The sequence below is a fragment of the Anomalospiza imberbis genome, chromosome 5 (assembly GCF_031753505.1).
Source record: "Anomalospiza imberbis isolate Cuckoo-Finch-1a 21T00152 chromosome 5, ASM3175350v1, whole genome shotgun sequence".
In the NCBI taxonomy this organism is placed as follows: domain Eukaryota; kingdom Metazoa; phylum Chordata; class Aves; order Passeriformes; family Viduidae; genus Anomalospiza; species Anomalospiza imberbis.
In genome coordinates, this window is record NC_089685.1 from 59,629,280 (window position 1) to 59,651,707 (window position 22,428).

Consider the following 22,428-nt stretch of genomic DNA (forward strand, 5'->3'; position numbering starts at 1 on the left):
GACCAGGGACCCGTCGGCTTGCACACCGCCCTACCCCGGCCGCCGCGGCCGCTCCACGCCTCACTCAGCCCGTGGCACGGCGGGGCCGGTCCGGGCGGCGGCCGCTGGCGTCACAGCGGGGCCCGGCGGGGCCCGCCCCGGCCGGCGCGCGGGTCACGTGAGCGGCGGCGGCGGCAGCGTCAGCTGATCGCGGCGCGGCGGCGGCGATGGACTTTCTGCTGGGGAACCCCTTCAGCTCTCCCGTGGGGCAGCGCATCGGTGAGAACCGCACCCGCGCCCCCCGACCCTCCCCGCGGCCCCGCTCGCCCGTCCGGCCCCGCGCCCCCGGGGGCGTCCGCCGGACCCTTCCTCGGGGAAACGCCGGCCCCCACCTCCTCGGCGGGACCGGCGGCGCGCTGGCCAATCAGGAGAGAGGTCTGCTCTGACTGACGGGTGCTGCCGGCCAATAGCGGGTGCGCAGCCCGAGGCGGCTCCGTCGGGGGCCCCGCCAGCCAATCCGGGCGCGAGGGGGTCTCGGGGTGGCGAGGTGAAGTTTGCGCACTTAAAGGGGCCGCAGGCCGGTGGCCCGCGCCACGCCCCCCGGCACCGCCGAGCCCCGTGATTGGCTTGGGGCCATTCCCGCCCGCGCCTCTAAGGGGGCTTCGGGGAGCTGCTGATTGGCTGGGCTCCAGCCAGGGCAGCCTATCGCGTACGGGCGGGAACGGGGCGCGTGACCCGCGGCGGCACGAGGGGCGGCCTCGAGAGCCCGGGGCTGTGGGGACAGCGGGGCTGTGGGATGGGGACAGTGGGCTATGGGGACAGCGGGGCTGTGGGGACAGTGGGGCTGTGGGATGGGGACAGTGGGCTATGGGGACAGCGGGGCTGTGGGGACAGTGGGGCTGTGGGATGGGGATAGTGGGCTATGGGGACAGTGGGGCTGTGGGGACAGTGGGGCTGTGGGGACAGCGGGGCTGTGCGATGGGGACAGTGGGCTATGGGGACAGCGGGGCTGTGCGATGGGGACAGCGGGGCTGTGGGATGGGGACAGTGAGGCTGTGCGATGGGGACAGCGGGCTATGGGGACAGCGGGGCTGTGGGATGGGGACAGCGGGGCTGTGCGATGGGGACAGTGAGGCTGTGGGATGGGGACAGTGAGGCTGTGGGGACAGCGGGGCTGTGCGATGGGGACAGTGGCCTATGGGGACAGCGGGGCTGTGCGATGGGGACAGCGGGGCTGTGGGATGGGGACAGTGAGGCTGTGCGATGGGGACAGCGGCCTATGGGGACAGCGGGGCTGCGGGGACAGCAGGGCTGTGCGACGGGGACAGCGGGGCTGTGGGGACAGCAGCCTCAGGCTGGGCTGGCCCTGGAGTACGCAGCTCGCCCAGTCGGAGCAGTGTCCCCTGCCTGAAGGACTCAAGCGCTGGGCAGCTGGGGGTGTTTGCCCGCCCTGAGCCTCCTCGCACGGAGCTGTGGGACAAGCGGTGCCTGGCAGGGCCATGCCCTGGCTCCTGCAGCACGAGCTGGCTCACAGCATGGAGCCCCAGCTCAGGCAATGAACACAGCACCCACCCTGTGCCCTGGCAGGCCCGTGGGCACATGGTGTCCTGCAGTCCCTGTGCTCAGGGCAGCTTGGGGAACATGGGAAAAGGATGTGGCCTGAGAAAGTGGAGGAGAGATGCCGCACTTAGAGAGAAGAAGACCGTCAACAGCCGCACTGGTGTAGAACAGGGCTGCAGTTCTTAAAATGCTTAGAATGAAGACTCTCTGTTCTCGTGTTGCCTGAGGGCCTTGAAATTGTGCTTGAAAGTTGATGCCCATTTAAACTCTCCACTTATAAGTTTATGCACTTGCTCGTTCTTGCTGTTTGTTGCTTGTCAGACCTTTGCTATTTGCTGTGAACATCTGATCCCGCATTCAGTCTTTTTGGTGTCCTAGCATGGGTGAATAGGAGGCTGTGCCTGGGATGGAAAGAGAGCAAGCAGCTGCTTTAAGTAATGCTTTTATTATAATGATTTTAGAGGCTACCCTAACACTGTCCCAAAGTGTGTCAGGGGCACTCTGCTGTTGGGACTGATAGGTGAGATGCATTACAGCCAGGTGGTAGAAGGATGATCAGGGAAAACTTTGTGTTAACAAAATCCTCCAGATGATCTTCAACATACTCCCAGAAGAACATCACGTGTTTCATCACACATTCCAGGAGAAGACATCTCCTGCCCTTTCCTGAATGAATGCTCTTTGTTACCTCGGTGAGTGTATCAGATATGTCCTTGTGGTAGAGGCAATCTGAAGGTTGCCTCACAGATCTTCTGCTCAGTTTAGTAACCAGATTGTAATTGGGTTATACCTCTAGGCTTTGTTTCAATTAAATAAGGGATTCCCAAGCAACAAACCAACAGCAAAGAAGAGGAAAAAAGAAAAGATATTTCAAAAATGTTGTCCGAAAGAAGCTGAGAAGCAGAGGTGTGATACTAGGGAGATCTTACTGAATGGGAGTTGATTTGGGTAATGGGAGTCCAAAGAGGTGCAGGAATTACAGCATATGAGAAAGGAACTCTGTGGAGAACTTGAAAGGGGTGGTCATTTTAAAAATGAATATTTTCTGCTTTTGAACATTGCCTGTCAACATCCTGGGGACGTGGATAAATGCTGTCTTCCCTACTTAATTTGGGACGCAAACATGACTCCCCCAAACTCGTTTGGTAGGTCTGTGGCAGCTGCGTGTCCAACCCGTGAGCCTGATCAGCAAACCTGAACAGTGCTGCTGCCCTGGGCTGTCTGCAGAAAGATAATGCTGCGTCCTTGTAAATTCTTTGGGCAAAGTCATGTATGCTTGATATAGCTTATGAAGTCTAAAATAGCTTTAGAAGAAGGCTAAGGAAAAAAAAAAAAAAAAAAGTCCTCTGTGGCCACTGCAGTAACGTTCTCAAATTCCTTCATTAATGTTAATCTAGTAAGATCCATTTATTTTGCTGACTAGGAAAGCAATGCTCAGATAATCTCAGTGATCTGTCACAGAATGAGTCAGTTGTAGAGGAGTAGGTTTTCTAGTTTCTTACTCACAGTTCTGAGATTTAGTCACAAAAGTTGCCTCTCCTGTTTTTGCACCGTGATGTCTCTTCCCAAGTAAGAAGAATACAGGCTTGCTTGTTTGGGGATTTTTGTATTTGTTTCTGTTGTGTGGTGGGTTTTTTTAAACACCAGTGGGAAAATTTCCAAAGAGTGATAAAGCATCATAGTTCAGATTCCCCTCTGGAAAGGGAAATCCACTATGCCTCCATCTAGGAGCTTAGAGAAGCTTTTTTCCATTTTCAAAATGGAAAATCTAATTCCAAGGTGGTGAATTGCCTCTGAGGGAGAGAATGGAGAAGAAACCACCAATGCGCTCTCCTCACCCTGGAAGTCTAAAATAACTAGTAATTATAGCAATACCAAAAGGGACAGAGGCAGGTTATTTCAGTGAGTGAGGGCAGGCAAGGGATAGAAGTAACGGTGTAGCACAGAGATGACACAGATGTTTTTTATGGATTGGGGTTATTTTAAGCATAAGGACCAGGAAAAGTTGAGATTGTAAAGAGAGAGCAAGTAGGAAAGGCTCCTGAGTGAGGAAGAGAGGCAGATGCAAAACAATATACCAGAAAAATCCCCACAACCTTTTGGATCCCACCTTGCAGGTGTTCCTGCACTTCTCTGTGGGTTCCTGCAAGGTTGTGCTTCATAAAAGGCATTGCCTTGTCTTCTATGCCTCCTCTGTCTGGAGGAAAAAGGGCAAAGGCAGCAGTTGAAGAGTCACTTGATCCCTGAGAATTTGAGCTGATTCACAGGAAAGGAGCAGGAGTTCAGAGACACACATACCCACACCACTATATCAGCACAGTCTGTGTCCAAACCATTAGGTTTGGAGCCGTATCTCTGGTCTCTCTAGAATGCACACTGTCCTCTCAGGCTTTGAGTGAAAGATACAGCTAAATGGTGAAGTCCTGACAGAGCTGGTGCTGAAGGTCCCTCAAGAGAAATAAAAGCATGAGGCTTGTACAGGATGCTGATTTGGGCCTGTGAGTTTGTGAACTGAAGGGAAGTTGGGAGAAGGGACATCTTGCATTGCTTTCTGCTGAATCTAAGCTGTCTCATGCAATGAACTGCTGGTGTCCTCAAGCACCCGTTGAAATGGGTGAAAAGGTGCTTGACACTTTGCTGAGGAACTTAGAGGCAGCAGGGAGCCCTGCAGGGAGCACTGTTTGAAGGCTTCGCTTGGAGGAGGGGCAGAGCATATCACAGACAAAGGATTTCTGAGCAGCATCTGGCTGGTTGTGGGTGCTTCAGGTCTGGGGTGGGGAGCAAAGGGGACACAGTACCTTCTGTCCCTGGCTTCTGTACTTCCCCACACTTCTGACTGCAGTGCTGCTGTGCTGCTGCAGGGACAGCTGAGTGGGATCCTCAGCTGCACAGTGCGCTCTCCCCTGCCACCAGGGCAGAGACAATAACCTTGAAAAGAAGCAAACTTGTGAAATGTACTTGTAGCACAAAGCAGTGTACAGCTCCTTTGCGCCAGTTATGCCAAGTGCTCGGAGTTCTTTGTTATCTGCTGGTTCCAAATAACTTTCATCACCTAGCTGCAGTCAGCAGGAGCACATGCAGTGCCATGCAGGAAAAGAGCCGATGCTCTGGTTCAACCCCACCCCTGCGCGGTTCTGGGTCGATCTGAGCAATTTGTGAGGCAGCAGACTGGAATCAGACAAACCCCAATGCTGTCACACCCGGGGAGCCGGACTGACTGCCAAAACAATGTGGCTTTGGAGCAGCCCCATGAAGGGCCTTCTGTACATTCAGCCGGTTTGTTTGGGGCTTGGAGGGGATGGCATTCTCAGGCTCGTGATAACCTCTGCCAGGGGAATTCTCTGCTGCGGGTCAGGCTCAGCTGGTAGCACACACAAGTAGATGCTGCCTGATGAGTCCCACCAGGCAGAGTGTTGGGCGTGTGGCAGTGCCCTGCCTCCTGTGCTTGCTCTTTTTAGGGACTTGTCGCTGTCCCCAGCCATCCCGGGCTCAGATTTCGTGTGGAGCAGACAGCTCATGTGCTAATTACAGCTCATGAAATGGGGCCAGCCACCCTGATCCTTCATGTGACTAATTAGACTTTGTTTCCTTCCCTTCTGCAGGCTTTACAGAAGGGCAAAATTGAGGATTTTGGAAAAAACTCCGTATCTTACTAGGCTTGGACAGTCCCTTATAGCTTGGAAGAGAGCAAGAAGGATTAGAAGGGCATTAGCTCCAGCTTCCCCAATGCCAGCTAGGCCAGGCCCTTACTTTGTACTGGGTAAATTCAAGCCTTTGGTCCTTGGAATTGCCTCAGGGTCTAATTCCTGTTTTCCATATGCTCTAATACTGCTCTTCCAGCTTTGGATTTGGTGACTTTGTGTTGTGTTTATGGCAGGTTTGCTGCTTTCCTGCAGCTCTCCCTTGATGAGTGTATGAACTGGGGTGATGGTAGCAGGATGGCCACCATATTGTGGGGTAACAGGGGCAGGGTGTGTCACTTCTGAGGAAGCCCAGTTTTCCCCTAAATGGCCAGCCAGGTGAAGGAGCACGCAGGGTTTATTTACATTCCTTTCTGAAAAGCAAACCTACTGCTCGACCTTGGCAGGATTGGTGCAGTTGGAGGGAAAGGGTGGTGGGAGCAGCGTGCCACCAAACATTGGGAAGGGAGGAAAGGGTGTTTGCAGATTCAATTCATGTTTGTATACAATGCAAAGGAAGGTTGGGGAGATTTGAACAGCAAGGATTGATGGTTAAATGCAGGTTTTATTTTGTCCTTTGTTTCTTCTGTAGTTCAGAGCTTCCAAGCAGGCTTAGCCCTGTTCCCAAGTTGTGGGTTTTTCCTTCCATGTGCAGTGAGAAGAGTGGATGTAGACTTCACTTTCAGAAGAGCAACTCCTGTGTAGTGGATTTCTGTGATTTATTGCCAGTGGCAGCAATCAGTGCAGGGAAACTTCTGGTTTGTTCATGATGTGTCATGAGCAGGGGATCCCAGAGGAGAGTGCAAGTGAGGGGTGCTTTGTGACCACATGGGCTAAACCCATCAGACTGGCCTGAGATGCAACCTGCCTGCCAGCAGTGTCCCAGGGCAGGAGGAAGCCTGGAGTTCTGTACTGTGTCCTGATCCCAAAGGAGCCCCAATGGAAAACATTTTCCCTTATGTGTTACCACAGTTTTCCCATTGACTGGTACATGCCCTGGTGCACCAGACATGCCTATTGCCCTGGATGTATTCTCCACCACATCACCCACTGCAAATCCTTCCTCCTGTGCCTCACTGAGGAAGCTTGGATCTGCCAGAGATCAGGATCCCTATGTAAAGTTAATACTCAAAATGACAAAAGTTTACCTGAATCAAGGAGCCATAAGGTTATTCCAGTAATAGCCAGAACTTTAGAAAGGTGGAAGAGCATCAAGAACAGTCAGCCACTCTCCTTCCCTGTTTTCCCTCTTCCATCTGGCGGTGGCCACAATGTCAACAGCATAATCACTGTGTAATCAATGCATTCTATAGCCAACAGAAAAGGTGGTGGCTGGATTGTGATAAGATGCAGATAGCTTCACACTGTGGTGTGCAATCTGTGGGAAGGACACGTGTATAAAAGGCTGCATTGCACAGTGGTGTGAATAGCTCTGTGCCTGACCCTAAACAGGACATGATGGATGTGCTTACCCAGGCAGGAGTTAAAAAATCTTCTTCTTCCTGTGTTAGGCCTTATCTCATTACTGTGTGAATGGGCATTTAATTTTATTCCTATACAGGGATCATTAGCTGCTGGGACAAAAGCAGAAAAAGTTAGTTCTGCAGAGGAAGGACCTCTCAAAAGGTGTAGAGGATCCACAGCAGCAAGGGAGAGCCGCAGATTTTGCAGGGACAGGAGTTTTGAAAATGCAGGCATTTCTGTAAGTACCTTGCTGGGACTGAGCTCTCCTGAAGAGCACCTGGTAAGTGCTAAACAGGTCTGGCCAGTTTTAATTCTCTTGCCCCAGTGCTATGTCAAGTGTTTTGTAGGATGAGAGAGTTGGAAAGGATGGTTCTTGTCCTCTGCTTGCCATTTGCTGCGTCTCTGTGTTTCCATGTGGTCTCAGGAGTGCCTGGGTCCTTCTGGCCCCACTGGCCATTCTCTCCTGGTGGTGTCCCTGAAGGCATCAGTCAGTGGCATAGCTAGGACTGAGACATGGATGATTACAGGGTGGAGACACTGGTGCTCCCAGTAATAGCTGCTCATTTCCCAAATCTCTGCCTTGAATAAATAACATCAAGGCTGACTGAGGAATTCCTAATTAAAGGGGACACAATCAAAGCTGGAACAATATTGCTTTGACTTCAGCCTGCAGTTTGCTTCTGCCCACACTCCCTGGAGGCCAGAAGTTCAGGGGAGAGGTGTAAATGTAACACAAGAGAATCCCTGCTTTGGTTTTCTATGTTTGTTTGTTTTTATAGAGCTGGTTGTACAAAAAAAAAAAAAGGGGGGGGGGATTGATTATTTTGTCTCCTTATGTGGTACAAACCAAGAATCAGAACCATTGGCATTAGGTGTGTATCAGTGTGAGCGGGCTGAACTCACGGTGTCTGGCCTTGCAGTAACAAAGCAAATAAGCCCCCTTTTCCTTAGCTGTGGAGCTGAAGTAATGGAGTCCCTTCTCTTTGTGTGCAGGACACCAGAGATCACAGAGTGTCTTTGTGTGTCAGTAGCATTGGTGGCATGGGTGAAGCTGGCCTCCCACTATCCCAGCAGCGTGCTCTCCCTTGGTGACACCTAGTGGGGAACACTTGGTGACCCGGAATTTGCATATGGATTTGCCTCCTTGCACGTTGTAGTGGCAGCCAGAGAGAAGCAGGCTGGGGTGTGGGGTCTTGTGAGAGGTTGACTTAAGAGTGCCGGGGCTGCTCTCAATCTTGGTTTCTGTTTTCCAGAGAGAGCTACCGATGGGTCCCTGCGGAGTGAGGACTGGGCTCTCAACATGGAGATCTGTGACATCATTAACGAGACTGAAGAAGGGTAAGGGAGCTGGCAAGGGCCCACATCCAGCGGCAGGTCCCTGCACTCCCTGTAACACCACATCCCTAGGCTGCAGTAGTAGCATGTACTGGTAGAGGTGATAAGCTAGGCTTCCCAGCAATCCCTGAGACAAGACTCTGCTAGGAGACCTAGAGACATAGCAAAGCTGTCAGAGCATTTATTAGATGCTTCTCTGTAATCTTGGTGAGCCCTGGGAGCCATTCAAACAGGCCTTCAGGGTCCCCAGACAACCCTCTGTTCAAGCCAGGCTGCCTCCCATCTCCAGAAGGCATATTTGCATTTCTTCCACTTTGATTTATTCCCCCTTCATACCCTTCTCTCTCTTCTCTGGGAAAGTAAAAATCTCAAGGCTGGTGATTGAGAAGAGGGGAAAATCTCAGGCTGCTGTTCAGTCCGCTTACTGTGCCAGTCTTTCTTGGGTTTCTTCTCAGGTATTTTCATGTACAGTCACTCAAAAACACACAAAGTGGGTGGGGGAGCTCTTGTCTCCCTCTCCCTGCAGGGAGATGTTCCTCAATCTGCCAGACTTGTTAACTCAGGAGCTGGGGATTTGCCAGTGAATTCAAGGGAGAATGCTCCTTCTCACAGTGGAGATGTCAAGAGCAGCATGTAAAAACGAAGGTGCTACATGGAATAAAACACGCAGGTTTCACTCCTGCTGTCCTACCCCACAGTGATGTTGACAGAGGATTAGCAAGCCCAGTTTTCAGCTTCACAGTTGTATGGAAACAAAGTCATACACCTCTACTTACAGATCTGTCACCACTCCTTTTCCACTATCCCCACAGTGCAAATACACCTGTCTCTGTCCACAATTCTCAGGCCTGAGCTGAGTTCTCAGGCCGCATCCTTCTTTCAGGTCTGGACACCTGATAACACAGCTGGACAGGCTCTCCCATTGCCCTGCTAATGCCCATCCATCGAGACCATGCTGCCCCACAGGCCAATACACTTCTGCCCTCCTCCCTGCCTCAGTGTCTCCACCTCACTTTTGTCCTCCAGCACCGCTGCTCTTCCAGCTCAGCTTCTCTTCCTGTGCTCTGCATCTGGTTCATTTGTGCCCTCTTAAGACCACAGTGGTCCGAGACCATGGTGTTTCTCCCTTTGAGGATGGTTAATGAGTCCCTGCAGCTTTTGAGCCTCCTTCTCTCCGGGGAAATGTTAAACAGCTCCTCTTTGAGTAACACAGGAATTGTGGCAGCTTGGTCTCTCCTTCCTGTTTCTAACCCATGCCAAGCTTTTCTGTGATCTCCATCTCTTCAGTCTCTCTGCCATGGGATTTTGCTCTACCCCCCAGGAGTGTGTTTCTAGCATTGTTTTTACTCTATTCTCAAGGTGATGTCTGCAACACCTTGAGCTGTTGCAGACATCAGCACAGAGGCCTCTAATTTCAGTAATAACACTCAGGGACATGGCTTAATGGTGGACTTCGTAGTGTTAGGTTTATGGTTGGACTCGATGACCCTAAAAGGTCTTTTCCAGCCTAAATGGTTCTATGATCAGCCAACCCCACTCCTCTTGCAGAACAAGCAAAAGCTGCTTTAACAGTCACTGCTTCAAGCCATCCTGAAAACATGGTGAGGAGGGACACCCACTGGATGCCACAAGGCATCTGGAACCTGTGGCTGTTTTGCTTTGCCTCAACCTTCTGATCTTTCTTCATCTCATTTCTCCCTCAGGCCCAAAGATGCATTCCGAGCCATTAAGAAGAGAATTGTAGGGAATAAGAACTTCCATGAAGTTATGCTGGCTTTGACGGTGAGCGGTCAGGGCTCTTTCTCTGCTCTGTGATACCCTGCTGTAAAGCTGAGTGCTCAACACAAGTTTTAGCACACATGCTGAACAGACACATGTACCTAAAGCCAACAAGGCTAACACATGAGGGCAGAGAAGGCTACAGCTATTGCTTTATTGCCTTTGAAGGTCCTGGAGACCTGTGTCAAGAACTGCGGTCATCGCTTCCACGTCCTTGTGTCTAGCCAGGACTTTGTAGAAGGTGTTCTGGTGAGAACAATCCTGCCAAAGAACAATCCACCTGCCATAGTGCATGACAAGGTGCTGACCCTCATCCAGGTAAGCCAAGAAGTGTAAGCATCTGCACCAGTCCAGACAGTGTGTGTCTTTAGGTGTTTGTACAGAAGGCTGTTGTATGTGGTGATGGGCTGTACTGTCTCCTTCTCCCCAGTCCTGGGCGGATGCCTTCCGCAGCTCTCCAGACTTGACTGGTGTCGTTGCTGTCTATGAAGACCTAAGACGGAAGGGTTTGGAGTTCCCCATGACTGATCTGGACATGCTGTCACCTATCCACACACCACAAAGGGTATGGGAACATTGCTGAAGAGAAGAATGTTGGGCAGCTGCCATTCTGGAGCAATGAGGGGATTTCAGGAACTCTGCCTTGAATTAGAGGGTTTTGGGTGGTGAGAAGCTCCAGGACAGCCAAGAGCTGTTGGAAACCAGATGGGGAGCTGCCATCAATATTTCTTCTCTAGTTGCACTGCCCTGTCAAGTGTGTGTGTCTAACATCTCTTTCGCTCTGTCACTTTCCCCACCTTTGTAGACTGTGTATAGCTCCAACTCTCAGTCTGGACAGAACTCACCTGCAGTCAACTCCCCTCAGCAGATGGAGTCCATCCTCCACCCTGTCACCCTGCCCCCCGGGAAGGGCACGGCCAGCGACGCGCCCATCACACCCACACCAGAGCAGGTGAGTTGGACACAAGTCTCAGGATGTTGCCGACTCTTCCTGTGTTTGAAGCTATTTCACAAACACTGTTCTGGGACTGCAGTACTGGTCCTGCCCCAGCCTCTGTCTTCTAAGGAGCTGTTCCTCTAAAGCACAGTCCTTCAAGAGCTCCCCAGAGTTCCCCTGTGGTAACAGTGATGAACTGGGATACTGCAACCATGCAGTGGTTATGTTTCCCTAAAGCAGGGCAGCTTGCAGGTTGAGGGAAGTGGGGAGCTGAGACACGATGCCTCCTTATCATCTTTGTTTATCTTGCCTTACTGCTTACTTTATATGAATCAACTCTGTCTGGCTATGTGGTTTCCAAAGGCTAGGGCTTCCTCACTTGTTTCCCCATCCTCTTTTCTCCTTCCTCACCCTGACTTCATATGACACCATGTTCAGCACCAAACCCCTAGCTGTCAGTATTTTGCATTCCCTTGCAAAACAGAGGGTAGAAACTGTTCTAAAGAGGCTCATTATCAGCTTGTAAACCAGAGGACTAAAGCTTCAACTGCACACTTAGCTGAGGCTCTCCTGTTGAATGGGAATAAATTGTTCTCTCCTCTCTTATACCATTTTGGAAATTAAACAATTTAAATGGCTACCATGTGGGATCTGTTAGCTGAGGAGAGATTTGAATCATACCAGCAGCCTGTGCTGGCTATTAAAAATTAAGGCTAGACTAGTGGCCAAGATTCCAGGTGAGGGGCTGGAATCTGCTACCAGCAAATGAATTTGATGGTAAGTAATGGAGGGGTTTTCTCCTGGGAGCTTCTGAGAGCTAAAATGAGTGGTGACAAATGAACTCTCCAGTGGCTGTTCCCTCCAGCTCTGTGAACAGGCATGCACACGTGGTGCCATTCCCTGCCATTCAGAGCTACCTCAGCTATGTCCCCACCCTCCCCTGGCAGAGTTGTCACTTCACTTCGCTTTTGCAGATCGGGAAGCTGCGCAGTGAGCTGGAAGTGGTGAATGGGAACACAAAGGTGATGTCAGAGATGTTGACGGAGCTGGTGCCGTCCCAGGCCGAGCCTTCTGACCTGGAGCTGCTGCAAGTAAGGAACACTGGGCAGGGTGGAGGGCTGGCACATGCAGCACAATTTAGCAATGACTTGATGGACTGAGGCCCAATGCGTGCCAGGTGTGGGGAATGACTGGACAGTTTAGTGTGGGACTTATCAGGGAGTGAAGGGATAAGGGAGACACAAGGAAGGTAGAGTTTAAATGGTGGATGAAAATCACATTACTGAGGCTGGAATTATCTCACAAGGGAACTTATAGTCCCCAAGGGCCTTTCTTTCTGGGTGATGTGTTACACAAACAGCATACAATTATTCCATGTAAAGCTCAGACTCAATTTACCTCTCACACCAATATTTGTTGCCCATCAGCAGTTCCTGATAAATCCCAGTAGCCTCTAGAGTCTGTGTGACCTTTGTGGGTCACACTACATGACTTTCCTCACCTGTGACTTGCCCTGCTTTGAACAGGAGCTGAATCGGACATGCAGAGCCATGCAGCAGCGAGTCCTGGAGCTGATTCCCCGTGTGCTCCATGAGCAACTCACCGAGGAGCTGCTCCTCATCAATGACAACCTCAATAACGTGTTTCTGCGCCATGAAAGGTACCTTTCTCCACCCCTCTTTTCCCTGCTCTCCTGCAAGACTTTACTGCCCTTGAAGGCTGCCTGTCCCACCCTTTTGATCTGCCCAAGAGTATAATACTCGAGATGTACCAGTCTGTATCATCCATCTTTGAGAACAAAGCCTGTTCTCAGTTTTTGCTAATTCTTGTCCCTTCAAAGCTGCTGTGTAAGTTCCTGATGGGGTCTAAAGATGTCCCTGTGGCACAACGCAAAAGAAGGAGGCAACTGCATGGAAAGAGCTGGTTTTCTACCTCTGAGGCAGATGAGGACAGAAAGAAATTGCCCAGATGGGATCAGCACTGCTTTTTTTTTTTTTTTCTTCCATTTCAACAAACACATCTTTTCTAGCTCATCTCCAGATGAACTGTAAGGAGAGCTGTTGGTTACGAGTAACTGTGGAAGATCCTAAGAAGCTTTCTCACACCAGCTCTCAGGAGACATCACTTTTATGGCTCTTGCTGGGGTATCTTGAGGGGAAATTGGGCCCTGAGCCATAGTTCCCCTTTCCTAGTGGGTAGGAAAGGGCAGATTGTGCCAAGTCTTATAAAAAAATCTCTTGGGCTGTGGGTGAATGAGCCCACACTACTGAAATTCATCCTGTCACTTTTCTTGCAGGTTCGAGCGACTTCGGACAGGACAGCCTGTTAAGGTAACTCAGAGCAACTGCCCCTCTATGCAGTTTGCTTTGCATCCTGCAGGTTCAGCAGTGCCCTGCTGGCTTGGAGGGAGGTTCACCCACTTAGAAATGGTGGGCTTTGGTGTCCCAGCCAAGCTGCACCAGAGCACCTGGTACATAGGACACCCCATTTCCCACTGCAAACCTCACCTGCCCTGCCCAAAGAGAAAGAGCAGAGCAGCAGCAGTTATGGTTATTGAATAGCGAGATTCCAATTCCCATATGAGCCTGCTCTGAGCACCTCCCTGTCCTCTGAACTGCATCCACTCAACTTAGTGACATCCAGCAGAGCTGGGAGGCTGGCTACCCAGGCATATGCTGCCCTGGGACACTGCTGCCAGCCAGTTCTCTGAACACTGCCCCTCTTCTCCCTCTTCACAGCTGATATCTTTCAATGGGTACAGAAGGGCTTTCCTCTCCTGTATCAATGAGCTAGAATTGTAGGGTGAGGGTATCCAAGCTTCAGAAACTCTCCACCATCTTCTTTTTTCTTCTTCCAAAGGCACCAAATGAGGCAGAGAACAGCTTGATTGACCTGGGACCCAATACTCCTTCAGCACTGAAACAGCCTGAAGTCACCAGCAACCTTTCCTCTCAGCTGGCTGGAATGAGTGTGTTGCTGTGCGGTTTTCCCCTCAGTCTTTTTCCTGTGCTGCTTTGAAAATCCTTTCCTGCCCTTGAATCACCTCCCAAAATTATTCAGTCGGATTCCTAGAGTAACCTAGAGAAATGCCACATGTTTTCAACTAATAAACTCATCAAGAAACTTGTATATGCCCCAAGGCACTCAAGCATATGTCTTGGAATCCTCCCTCACATAGTGCAGGAGATGGCCATGACTTAAGAAGGACCTCAGCATTAGTCTGTGGCTAAGGACCTGGCCTTCCTGCAGGATGGGGGATAAAGTTGCTCCCTCTGCAATGCCTGGTAGCATTGCCTACTTGCCTTTCTTGCTGTGTGATGTCAGGCTCACCGCTGAGGTCTGGGAGAAGCAGAGCAGCTGAAGCTATGCTGCAAAGGCAGCCATGAGCATCTTGGGCCCAGGACCCAGGATTTGACAGGTTGTTTACTCAAAAAACCTGAGGGGTCCTGGGAGTTCTTCAAGACATACCAACAGCCTATGTAGCACTGCCTGGATGCAGTTGCAGAAAATTGGCACCAGACTGTTTTTACAGACAAGCCAGCTGAGATATTTTTCAAGTCAGGTGTTTTTCAGATGATGCCTGAGTCATGAAAATCCACTCATCTTTCTCAGAGGTGCTTGCCCAGAAGTACAGGTTATTTTCTTCCAGAGGTTATGGAGCAATTCCCTCCAGAGTTGTCTAAGATGGTCAGGAACATCTAGCCTTCAGCATCAGTAAATTGATGCTGCTGTTTCTGTTGAAACTGAGCCAAAAATATCTACTGAGTGGGCAAAGAAACAGCTTCTGTTACTTCACTCACGACTGCACACATGCACACTGTGCTGCAGCTGAGGAGTGGGATGGAGGGGTGGGCCTAGAGTAGTTTAGCCTGTTCTCATGACAGTTTTCCATCCAGCACTTTCCAAGCCCACAGTCCTCCATTTACTGTTCTGTGCTCCCTGCTCACCCTGCTCTCTCTCCCACAGACCTGGGCTCAAGCAGCGTAAGTGCAGGGCTGCACTCCCTCGACACTTCTGGCAAGCTGGAAGAAGACTTTGACATGTTTGCCCTGACCCGTGGCAACTCACTGGCTGAGCAGCGCAAAGGGTGAGTGGAGCAGCCCACTCTGTCCTGTTCTGCCTTCTTGCAAAGGACGAGGGCTCAGGGAAAATGGAGCCACCCCCCAACCAGTAGCAGTTCCTGGGAGACAGCAGGATGAAACAAAATTGCATTCTTCACACATATAGTGTTTGTAGGATGAGCTCTGTGCTCCCAGTCCTTCTTCCTGCTGCCATCATCTCCCCTTCATGGCATCCTCTGGGTGTGGGGAGAAGGAATTGGTCTCCTGCATGTTCTGGGAGATTCAGTGTCTGGGGATGAAGGTGTGAAGTGGGACTGGCTCAGTTTTCTTGTCTGCCTGTGAACTCGTGTCCTGACTGGGGTGATGTTGAATTTGGGAATTGCTGAGTCCTGATTCAGCCTAACAGACAGAGTATTGAGCTGGAGTGCAGGAAGAGTGCAGTCAGTTGTGGCTTGCAAGAGGGCACTGCTCTGTGCCTCAGGTTCCCTGTTGCCAAGTGGGACCAATGTTTCTTCTTCCATGGTGCAGTTGAGACCTCTTGGTGTAAAGCACTAAGAGCTGGGTCTCCATAGTACTGGCTGAACTGAAGATGCCTTCTCCACTGCAGAGTGGATTCCTGAATCCTTTTTCTGGAGGAGCTGGCAAGAGCTGTGCTGACCAGATCCCCTGGGTTTAGAGACTGTTGCTGATCTCATGCTGTTTTGCCTGGCAGAGCCATTTGCTGCTCTCCATAGAGTCCCAAGCAGTAGAACCCACAGGCCCATCACTGCCTCGAGCCCTCCAAGGCCTGTGTTCCTGCACTCCTGCAGCCACTGCAGTGCCTTGTTCTGCAGGTGGCCAGTAGCAAGTTAAGGTATACATGTCAAGTTAAAGTCTCCTAACAATGTCTCCTTCCATTCCTCTGCCTCAGACTGTTTCTGGTAAATGTGGTGGGAAAACCCATGGCCTACACATGACTTCATGTGTTTTGTCCCTGGGTTTCCCCACTGCTTTTAGTGTGGGTTGTGCTGCCTGAGGACAGAGGCAGTCCAGCACAAAAACAGTTGTATCAACAGCACCCAATCTGGGGCTGAAACCAGAGCCACTGGTATGTGCTCAGTCCTGGAGTTCTGGACAGAGGTGGAATTGTATCCTCTCTGCTGGAGCACAGTCCTTAACAGGCTGAGGCTTATGATCTCTGCACAAGTAACAAGGCATCTTCTATTTATTCCTCTCTGCCCTTCGTCTGCCTGCACTTGCACTCCTGCCAGGTAACCTCTAGTGGCTCAAGCTTCACATTTCACTGAGAGCCTCTGCTCTCAGTGTCTCCCTCCACTTGAACAGACTCATTGCTCTACAGCTCCCAAACAGGACGTGCTGGTAGAGCCTCTGGGGTTTGTTCCTGACCCCCATGCTTCATGTGTGTCTCGGTGAGGCAGTGCTTAAGGCATTTCAAGCCTTTCCTGCCATTCTTCCTCATCAGCGGCATGATAGCAGCGCTGTACTTCATCCTGGATGCCATTGTCCACAGCGGCCCCTTCACTGATGAGCACTTCTTTGAGAAGTTTGAGCGGCGGTGGCCCAAGCCCCTGGCCCCCAGCAAAAACAGCTCCACTTGATGGTCTGCTGGATCTGTGGGATTGGGCCTGGGAACAGCTGGAGAGGAAACTTGTGGAGAGTTTCTGTGAAAGGCTTCATTTTCCTAGCATGGAGAGTTTTCCCCACTCGGCATGGATCAAATGGTGACGTGTGGCATTATCATCTGTGGTAGCAGCCTAGAGGGGACACAGGATTGGGATGAGGGAAATTATGGGTGAGACATGTCTGTGTGTGGAAACAGGTTGCTGTAATGGTGCATTTGGAAACCTGGAAGCAACACTAGGCTCTTCTGATCATCCAGTCTCACCTACGGCCAGCATAGGCCAGTGAGCCTCTGCCACCATCACTTCTTGTGTGGTATTAGTTAAAGAGATGTTTTTGAGCTGTTTGTGTCTGGGAAGATAGGTGAGTATGTAGGTGAGGGCTTGTTGCTCAAGTCCTTTCTAAAATATCTGTAATATTCTGGTCAGTCTGTGTTAGTTTTCTCTCTTTATAGTCCACCCCAAATAAGATGAGTGTTGTGGTTAATGCACCTAGCTCTGTAATTCTGTGTCTTAGTTTTCATATAAGTCCTTGTCATCCTTCTGTCCCTGTGCCAGGACTGTCCTGTCGTATCCCACAATGTTCCAGTGAGTAGATTAGTCTGTTTTGTGGTGGGCTACACCTTTAATAAGGGCTATGCACACCTTTCTAGAAGCTCTTGGTAGCAGAATGACAAGGCATGGAAAATCGTGCAGTCAGAAGAACTGAACATGTGTTTAGGAGTTCCTGCTCCTTACTCTCAGTCATCTTATCAGCCTGTTGTCTCTCTCTCTCTCCTTCCAGGGTAAAATATGAAGACCCCCAAGCCACCAAAGGCCTTGCTGGTGCCCTGGATGCCCGGCAGCAGAACACAGGAGCGGTAAGTGGCCACAGCTTTTACTGCATCACCAGGAATGGGAATAACCTCCTGGCTCACCAAGGCAGTAAGGGTGCTGTCTGTTGGGAAAAAGTCAAGTGATGATAACTCCCAGTCTCCACCAACCTGCATTTCCTAGCTGGGCTGCATACCTCATTCTTTAAAGCCCTGAGGTGAGGAGCTATGAAAAGTCTGGGGTTGCCTCAGACAGCTGAAGGATGTCCCTCTCCAGGGAAATTTCCACCTGGAAATGTATGTTTTGTTCTTCAGCAAATTTGCAAGTCCAGTCACCTTCTCTCTGCAATCAGAGAAGCAGGCCACCAGTATTAGTATATTCTTTCCCTCACCTTAACCCTGCTGCCTCCCCTCTCCCTCACACTGCAATGCAGACTCTCTGTCATCCAGGGGGAGTCTGGTGATGGAGCCCAGCTGACAAAGTGGATGATGCGTCAAGGAATGGTGAGATCTGAGGTCGTGGAGGGCCAGCAAGGAGGGAGGAGGCTGGGACTGCTGAAACAGAAATGTCACTGGCACAGCACATGAGGATGCACAGCAGACATCAGCAGATGCTGCTAACTGAAATGGAGCAACCCTGGGCTGGGCCAGTAGTGGAGACCAGGCTTGGGAAGGAAGCAGGCAGTGTGCCAGTCTTTCCTCAAGTAAACATATGTGTAGGAAAAAATCCTAGGAGCTCTGAGGCCAAGAGAGCATGTACCACTCTGAGCTAGAGGATGGCCTATTTTGGGGTGGGTGATTGAGACAGAGGCAATAGCTGGTGGCATCATGAGGGAGGGTGCTGCCATTTATTCTCCTTGCAGTCTCTCCTCCTTAACCCGAGGTGCCTCGTTTGAAGGAAAACACATTCTGAATTTAACCCTGTTGAGGGCCTCCTCCTGTAGCTAGTGATTGAGCTTTCAGGCATTTGAATTTGGTCTTTTGGCAGCAGGAATTCCTGCAATTACATTCCCTCAGGCACACAGAGGCTGTGACAGCTCCTGGGTCTGAAGCTTGTTAGCCTGTCTTCCTGTAATGGGCACAGCCCAGGCTGATGTCTGCTCTAGGAAGTTTCCCCACATGCTGTACAGTTGGCTTGAATGCACTTCTACCCCAGAAAGATCATCTCTGGGCAGGCAAAGCCAGTTTGCTTTGAGACTTCCCTAATCTCACACATCCTCTTCCATTCCCATTCATCCATCTGCCAGCTGTGATAACTATCTGTGCTTGCTCCCTGGTTTGAGGAAATCTGCCTGTCTTTGGTACAAAGGTGTTGCTCTTTTTCTTGGTCTTGGTGTTTTCCTGAGGGCAAGGGAACTATATATATTAGAAAACTAATAAATAAGTTCCCACAAATACTCTCTCATTCTTCTGCTTGGGGAGCCTCTAGCAAGGGCTGCTTCTTGCTCAGCTTTGTTCAGGAGCTCATGACTGGAGAAAAGGATCTGGGGTTTTGAATCAGACTTTTGTTTCTTTCAAGATTACCTCTGTCAACTAGGAATATGTCTCTTTGCTGTTTAAATTGATCGGGACTATGAATTCTTCTGAGCTAGCCTCATCCCTAAGTAAAGCTTAATTGTAGATGACTTCCTCTTTGATGGGTCTGTTTTAATAGTTTGGTGTGATATCAAATCCTGCTGTGCTCCATGATTATACCAGGGAATCAGTTCTTGGCAGGTGTCTTTCCCCCTTACTGTGCTGTCAGACCTGGCACCTCCAATATCTTCAGCACTGCAGACTTTGAGATCAGACTGTCACTGGTTTGTAGAGGGAGAAGGTGTAGAGAAATGCACATCTCTTGCTCTCTGGCTGCCTACACAAGCAGCCAACTTCCACCTAGTGGGTCCTCACCAAAAAGCAAAGTCTGGTCCAGTCCTAATATCCCAAAGCCAGCCAACAAACCACAGATGCTTTTAATGGCATGTATCCTGAAAATTGCGTGTCTGGGCATGGATGGGACAGAGGAAGCAGGTAAGCAATGGCAGTGGTAGCTGAGAGCTTTGCAGTGGCACTGGCTGGATTTGGATGGGCCTGAGCTGACTGAACAGTGGAGTGAGAGGCTGAGCTTCTGAGTTGGGCTTTCTTTTTGCATAGTGGATTTACTGGAACATCCTCTATTTTCTTGGCCTCACTGCCCTTTTTTTCTGTCCCAGGTACCAGTTCCTCAAGCCAATTTCATGGAAGACATAGAAAAGTGGCTCTCCACTGATGTGGTAAGTGAGGGGCTGCCTTCTTGGAGCCAGCAGTCCTGCTGGAGTTGTCTGTGGGGCTGGACTTCAGGCAGTGTATAACAGCACTGGCACAGACTGCTGGGAGGGACCGGGGAAGGAAAAGCCAGGGACACAGGCTTTGGGATACCACAACAGTATCATCAGCCTTCTGGGAGCCATAACTAATGAACTGAGCCTCAGGGCCCCTCCAACATGTCTGTACTGTGGAAGTGGGGGGAACACCGTCCTGTCTCTCCATGTGCAAAGAATCCCATCTGTGAGATGCCTTTACCTATCTTCCTTCTAACCATGCCCTTCTCTTTCTTTGCTAGGGAGAATCAGAGGATCCAAAAGGTGTCACCAGTGAAGGTGAGATGTGCCAGCCAGCTCTTGTCTTTAACTGTTCCTGGCAGCACCTTGGCTCTTCCACAAACCTCCCTCTTTGCTAATGCTCTGTCTTCTCTTGCCCTCAGAGTTTGACAAATTTCTGGAAGAGCGAGCAAAAGTTGCGGACCGCCTCCCCACTTTGTCCAGCTCCTCAACAGGGACATCTCTGTCCCCTCCTGCTGCCAGCCATCATCGGAAGCAAGCAAAGGAAGATGATGCTATGTTTGCCTTGTGAATGCTATGGACCGGTGTGCTGTGGAGCAAGAGGCTGTGTGTGCTGTTTTGCTTGCCTCCAACCAGGGGCCAGCAGAGGAAGGGCTCTGTCCCCTTCCTCCATTCTCTTCCTGTTTTACCTTTGAGTTGTTTTTAATTTTAAGCGGCTTTCAGACTTCAGATAATCTTTGTTGTGTTTAGGAATATCATACAATAGACTTGTAAAGGGGGTTTCAAAGCTGCTAGAGAATGTGGGAGTTCAGTGGGCTTTTCTTTTTATGGTACAGTGTGGGCAAAGCAGAAGAAGCTCTGGAAGAAGCTCCCCCATCCTAGTCTCCAGTGAGGTGTTAGAGATCTTGCCCAAGAAACAGGAGAGGCTGCAGTCTGCTGCTGAAATCATTCCTGCCTGCCTCTTTCCTCACCCCTCCCCCAGAATGTATCTCCAGCCCTCTGCCTGCCAGTGTTAGACTGGAAAGCACGGGGATGTGAAGCATTACTGGTGGCTGAGGAGGAACACTAATGGTAGAGGGACCCTGTTGCTCTAACCTCTCTTGCACAAGTGTTTGTGGTATGCAACACCTTCCCACTCACAACCCCTTCTCTTCCTCTTCCTCACCTCCCTTTCCCCATCAGTTTATCCAGAATTGTACCCACAGCCCAGATGTTTCCATTGCACGACAGCCAGTCATCCCAGCCCTTGGCAGCACGCAGGACTGCAAGCGGTACCCCAGGCTGAAGGGGCTGTCTCCCACGGGGAAGGATGTGCCTTCAGCAAACTATATGCAGTTAATTTAATTCTCCATTATCCTACTTTTCTCCCAGTGTGATCCTACCTCCCTCTATCACTTCCACATCGTGCCGTGGTGTGGGGAGTCTCTCAGAGCCAGGCCAATGCTACAGACTCCCTCGGGCTGGCTGTGTGTGCCAGGGTCACAGAGCTGTGTCCCCCTAAAGCAGGAGGCCCTTCCATCGGCACTCTTACACCAGTGGGAACATGCTGTTGCTGCAGAAGCTTGTTCAGCTGGTGAGCACAGAGGGGAAGCGAGACATCCGTCATCTCATGCCAGTAGAACGGCCTTGCAGCAGCCAGAAGCTCCTCTGCACAAGGGGAGAAAAACCCTTCAGAGCAAACTGCACATGCTGCCCACTTGTAAATGAAAGCCAGGGAGGAGGGTGCCAAGCTCAGGGCTCCTGCTCGTGGCATTTCTTGTTGAGTGTGGGAGAGTTGTCCTTTTTTACTGCATATTAAAGGAGCAAAGACTTGAGCCTCCCTTGAAGATATGGTGTGTACTGTCAGTGCTGGTGTGGGGAGGGGAGGATGCTGTGGGAAGAAGAGGGATGAAACATGCAGCCACATTTGCTCTCCATGAAAAGGCAAGGGCACTGGTGCTGAGAGGAGCAGAGCATGGGGGCTGAGGATGCTGGGAGCCAAGGCAGGTGCTCCCTGCTTTTTACTACAGTCTTGTGGGGAGGTGATTACGGGCCATCTCAAAATAGCAAGAGGGTGAGCTACCTCCTTTCCTTTCCCTCTCTCTTGTGACCAGATCTGAATACCCACCTTGCAGCCCATAAGCCACTTATAAAGGCATGCAAGAAATACAGTTGCTACTAAAGGGCTCTCTGGTATCCACAGGACATCCTCAGTTGTCCCTATACCATCTCTCCAGAGTCCAGCTGAGTGGGAGTTGTGGGAGGCATTCTTAAAAGGAGACTGAGTGGATTTGAAAATGTCCTCTGAAGAAAGGCAAAAGGGCCAAGTGGCTGAGCTTCCCCTGCTGGAGCACGTGCAGGAGAGGAAGCAAGAGCAGGGTCATGATGGAACACAGGCTGCTTTTGTAACTGCGGGGCCAGAAGGGCCTCCAGAACAAGCAAGGCCAAGCCCTCTGGCCAGCTCCTGGCCTCGGGCTGCCTGCCTCAGCTGGGAAGGAAGGGCTTCTGGTGCCCCGTCAGCATTTGTGGATAGTACCAGCCTGTTCACACTGGTGATGCTTTAACACTGGTTCATGCCTCAGCTGGCACTTAAAGTTCTCAGTGCCTCCAGCCCCCTCAGAGCACTGCCTGCAAATTCCCTGAAAGGAGAAACAAAGACATCCTGAGTGAATGAATATCCTGAGTATGGGGAGTTCAAACTCCTCCTTACTGCCTCTGGGATGCCCTGAGCCCACCTCAGGATAAAGACCTCATCTTAACCCTCACACTGTTTTTAATTCCCCAAGCAGCCAGCACAGGACCTGGCAAAGACAAGTGGGAACTCTCCCCAAGGAAGACTTGAGTGCAGCAGAAATGGGTTGCTGCTATTTTCGTCAAGGGACAAACAGATGGAAAGCATTTTTGGTGTCTGCCAAGTGAGGTC

The 22,428-nt window shown here is 50.7% G+C and overlaps 1 protein-coding gene across 4 annotated transcripts; it reads left to right on the forward strand.

The window, feature by feature from the left end:
* Nucleotides 1–111: 111 nt before the first annotated feature.
* On the forward strand, nt 112–21,352 carry TOM1 (target of myb1 membrane trafficking protein). 4 transcript variants are annotated; one of them, XM_068191104.1, is made up of 15 exons: nt 112–258; nt 7,937–8,021; nt 9,722–9,800; nt 9,966–10,115; nt 10,228–10,362; nt 10,603–10,749; nt 11,709–11,825; nt 12,261–12,394; nt 13,031–13,064; nt 13,594–13,702; nt 14,701–14,821; nt 17,199–17,274; nt 19,419–19,478; nt 19,808–19,844; nt 19,949–21,352. In XM_068191104.1, exons 1-15 carry the CDS (start codon nt 207–209, stop codon nt 20,095–20,097), a joined length of 1,485 nt encoding a protein of 494 aa, XP_068047205.1. In that variant the 5' UTR covers nt 112–206; the 3' UTR covers nt 20,098–21,352. The 4 variants fall into 4 exon arrangements, with proteins under 4 accessions (XP_068047205.1, XP_068047208.1, XP_068047206.1 ...); XM_068191107.1 differs by lacking the exon at nt 112–258 and adding an exon at nt 467–526; XM_068191105.1 differs by lacking the exon at nt 112–258 and adding an exon at nt 6,118–6,963.
* Nucleotides 21,353–22,428: the final 1,076 nt, after the last annotated feature.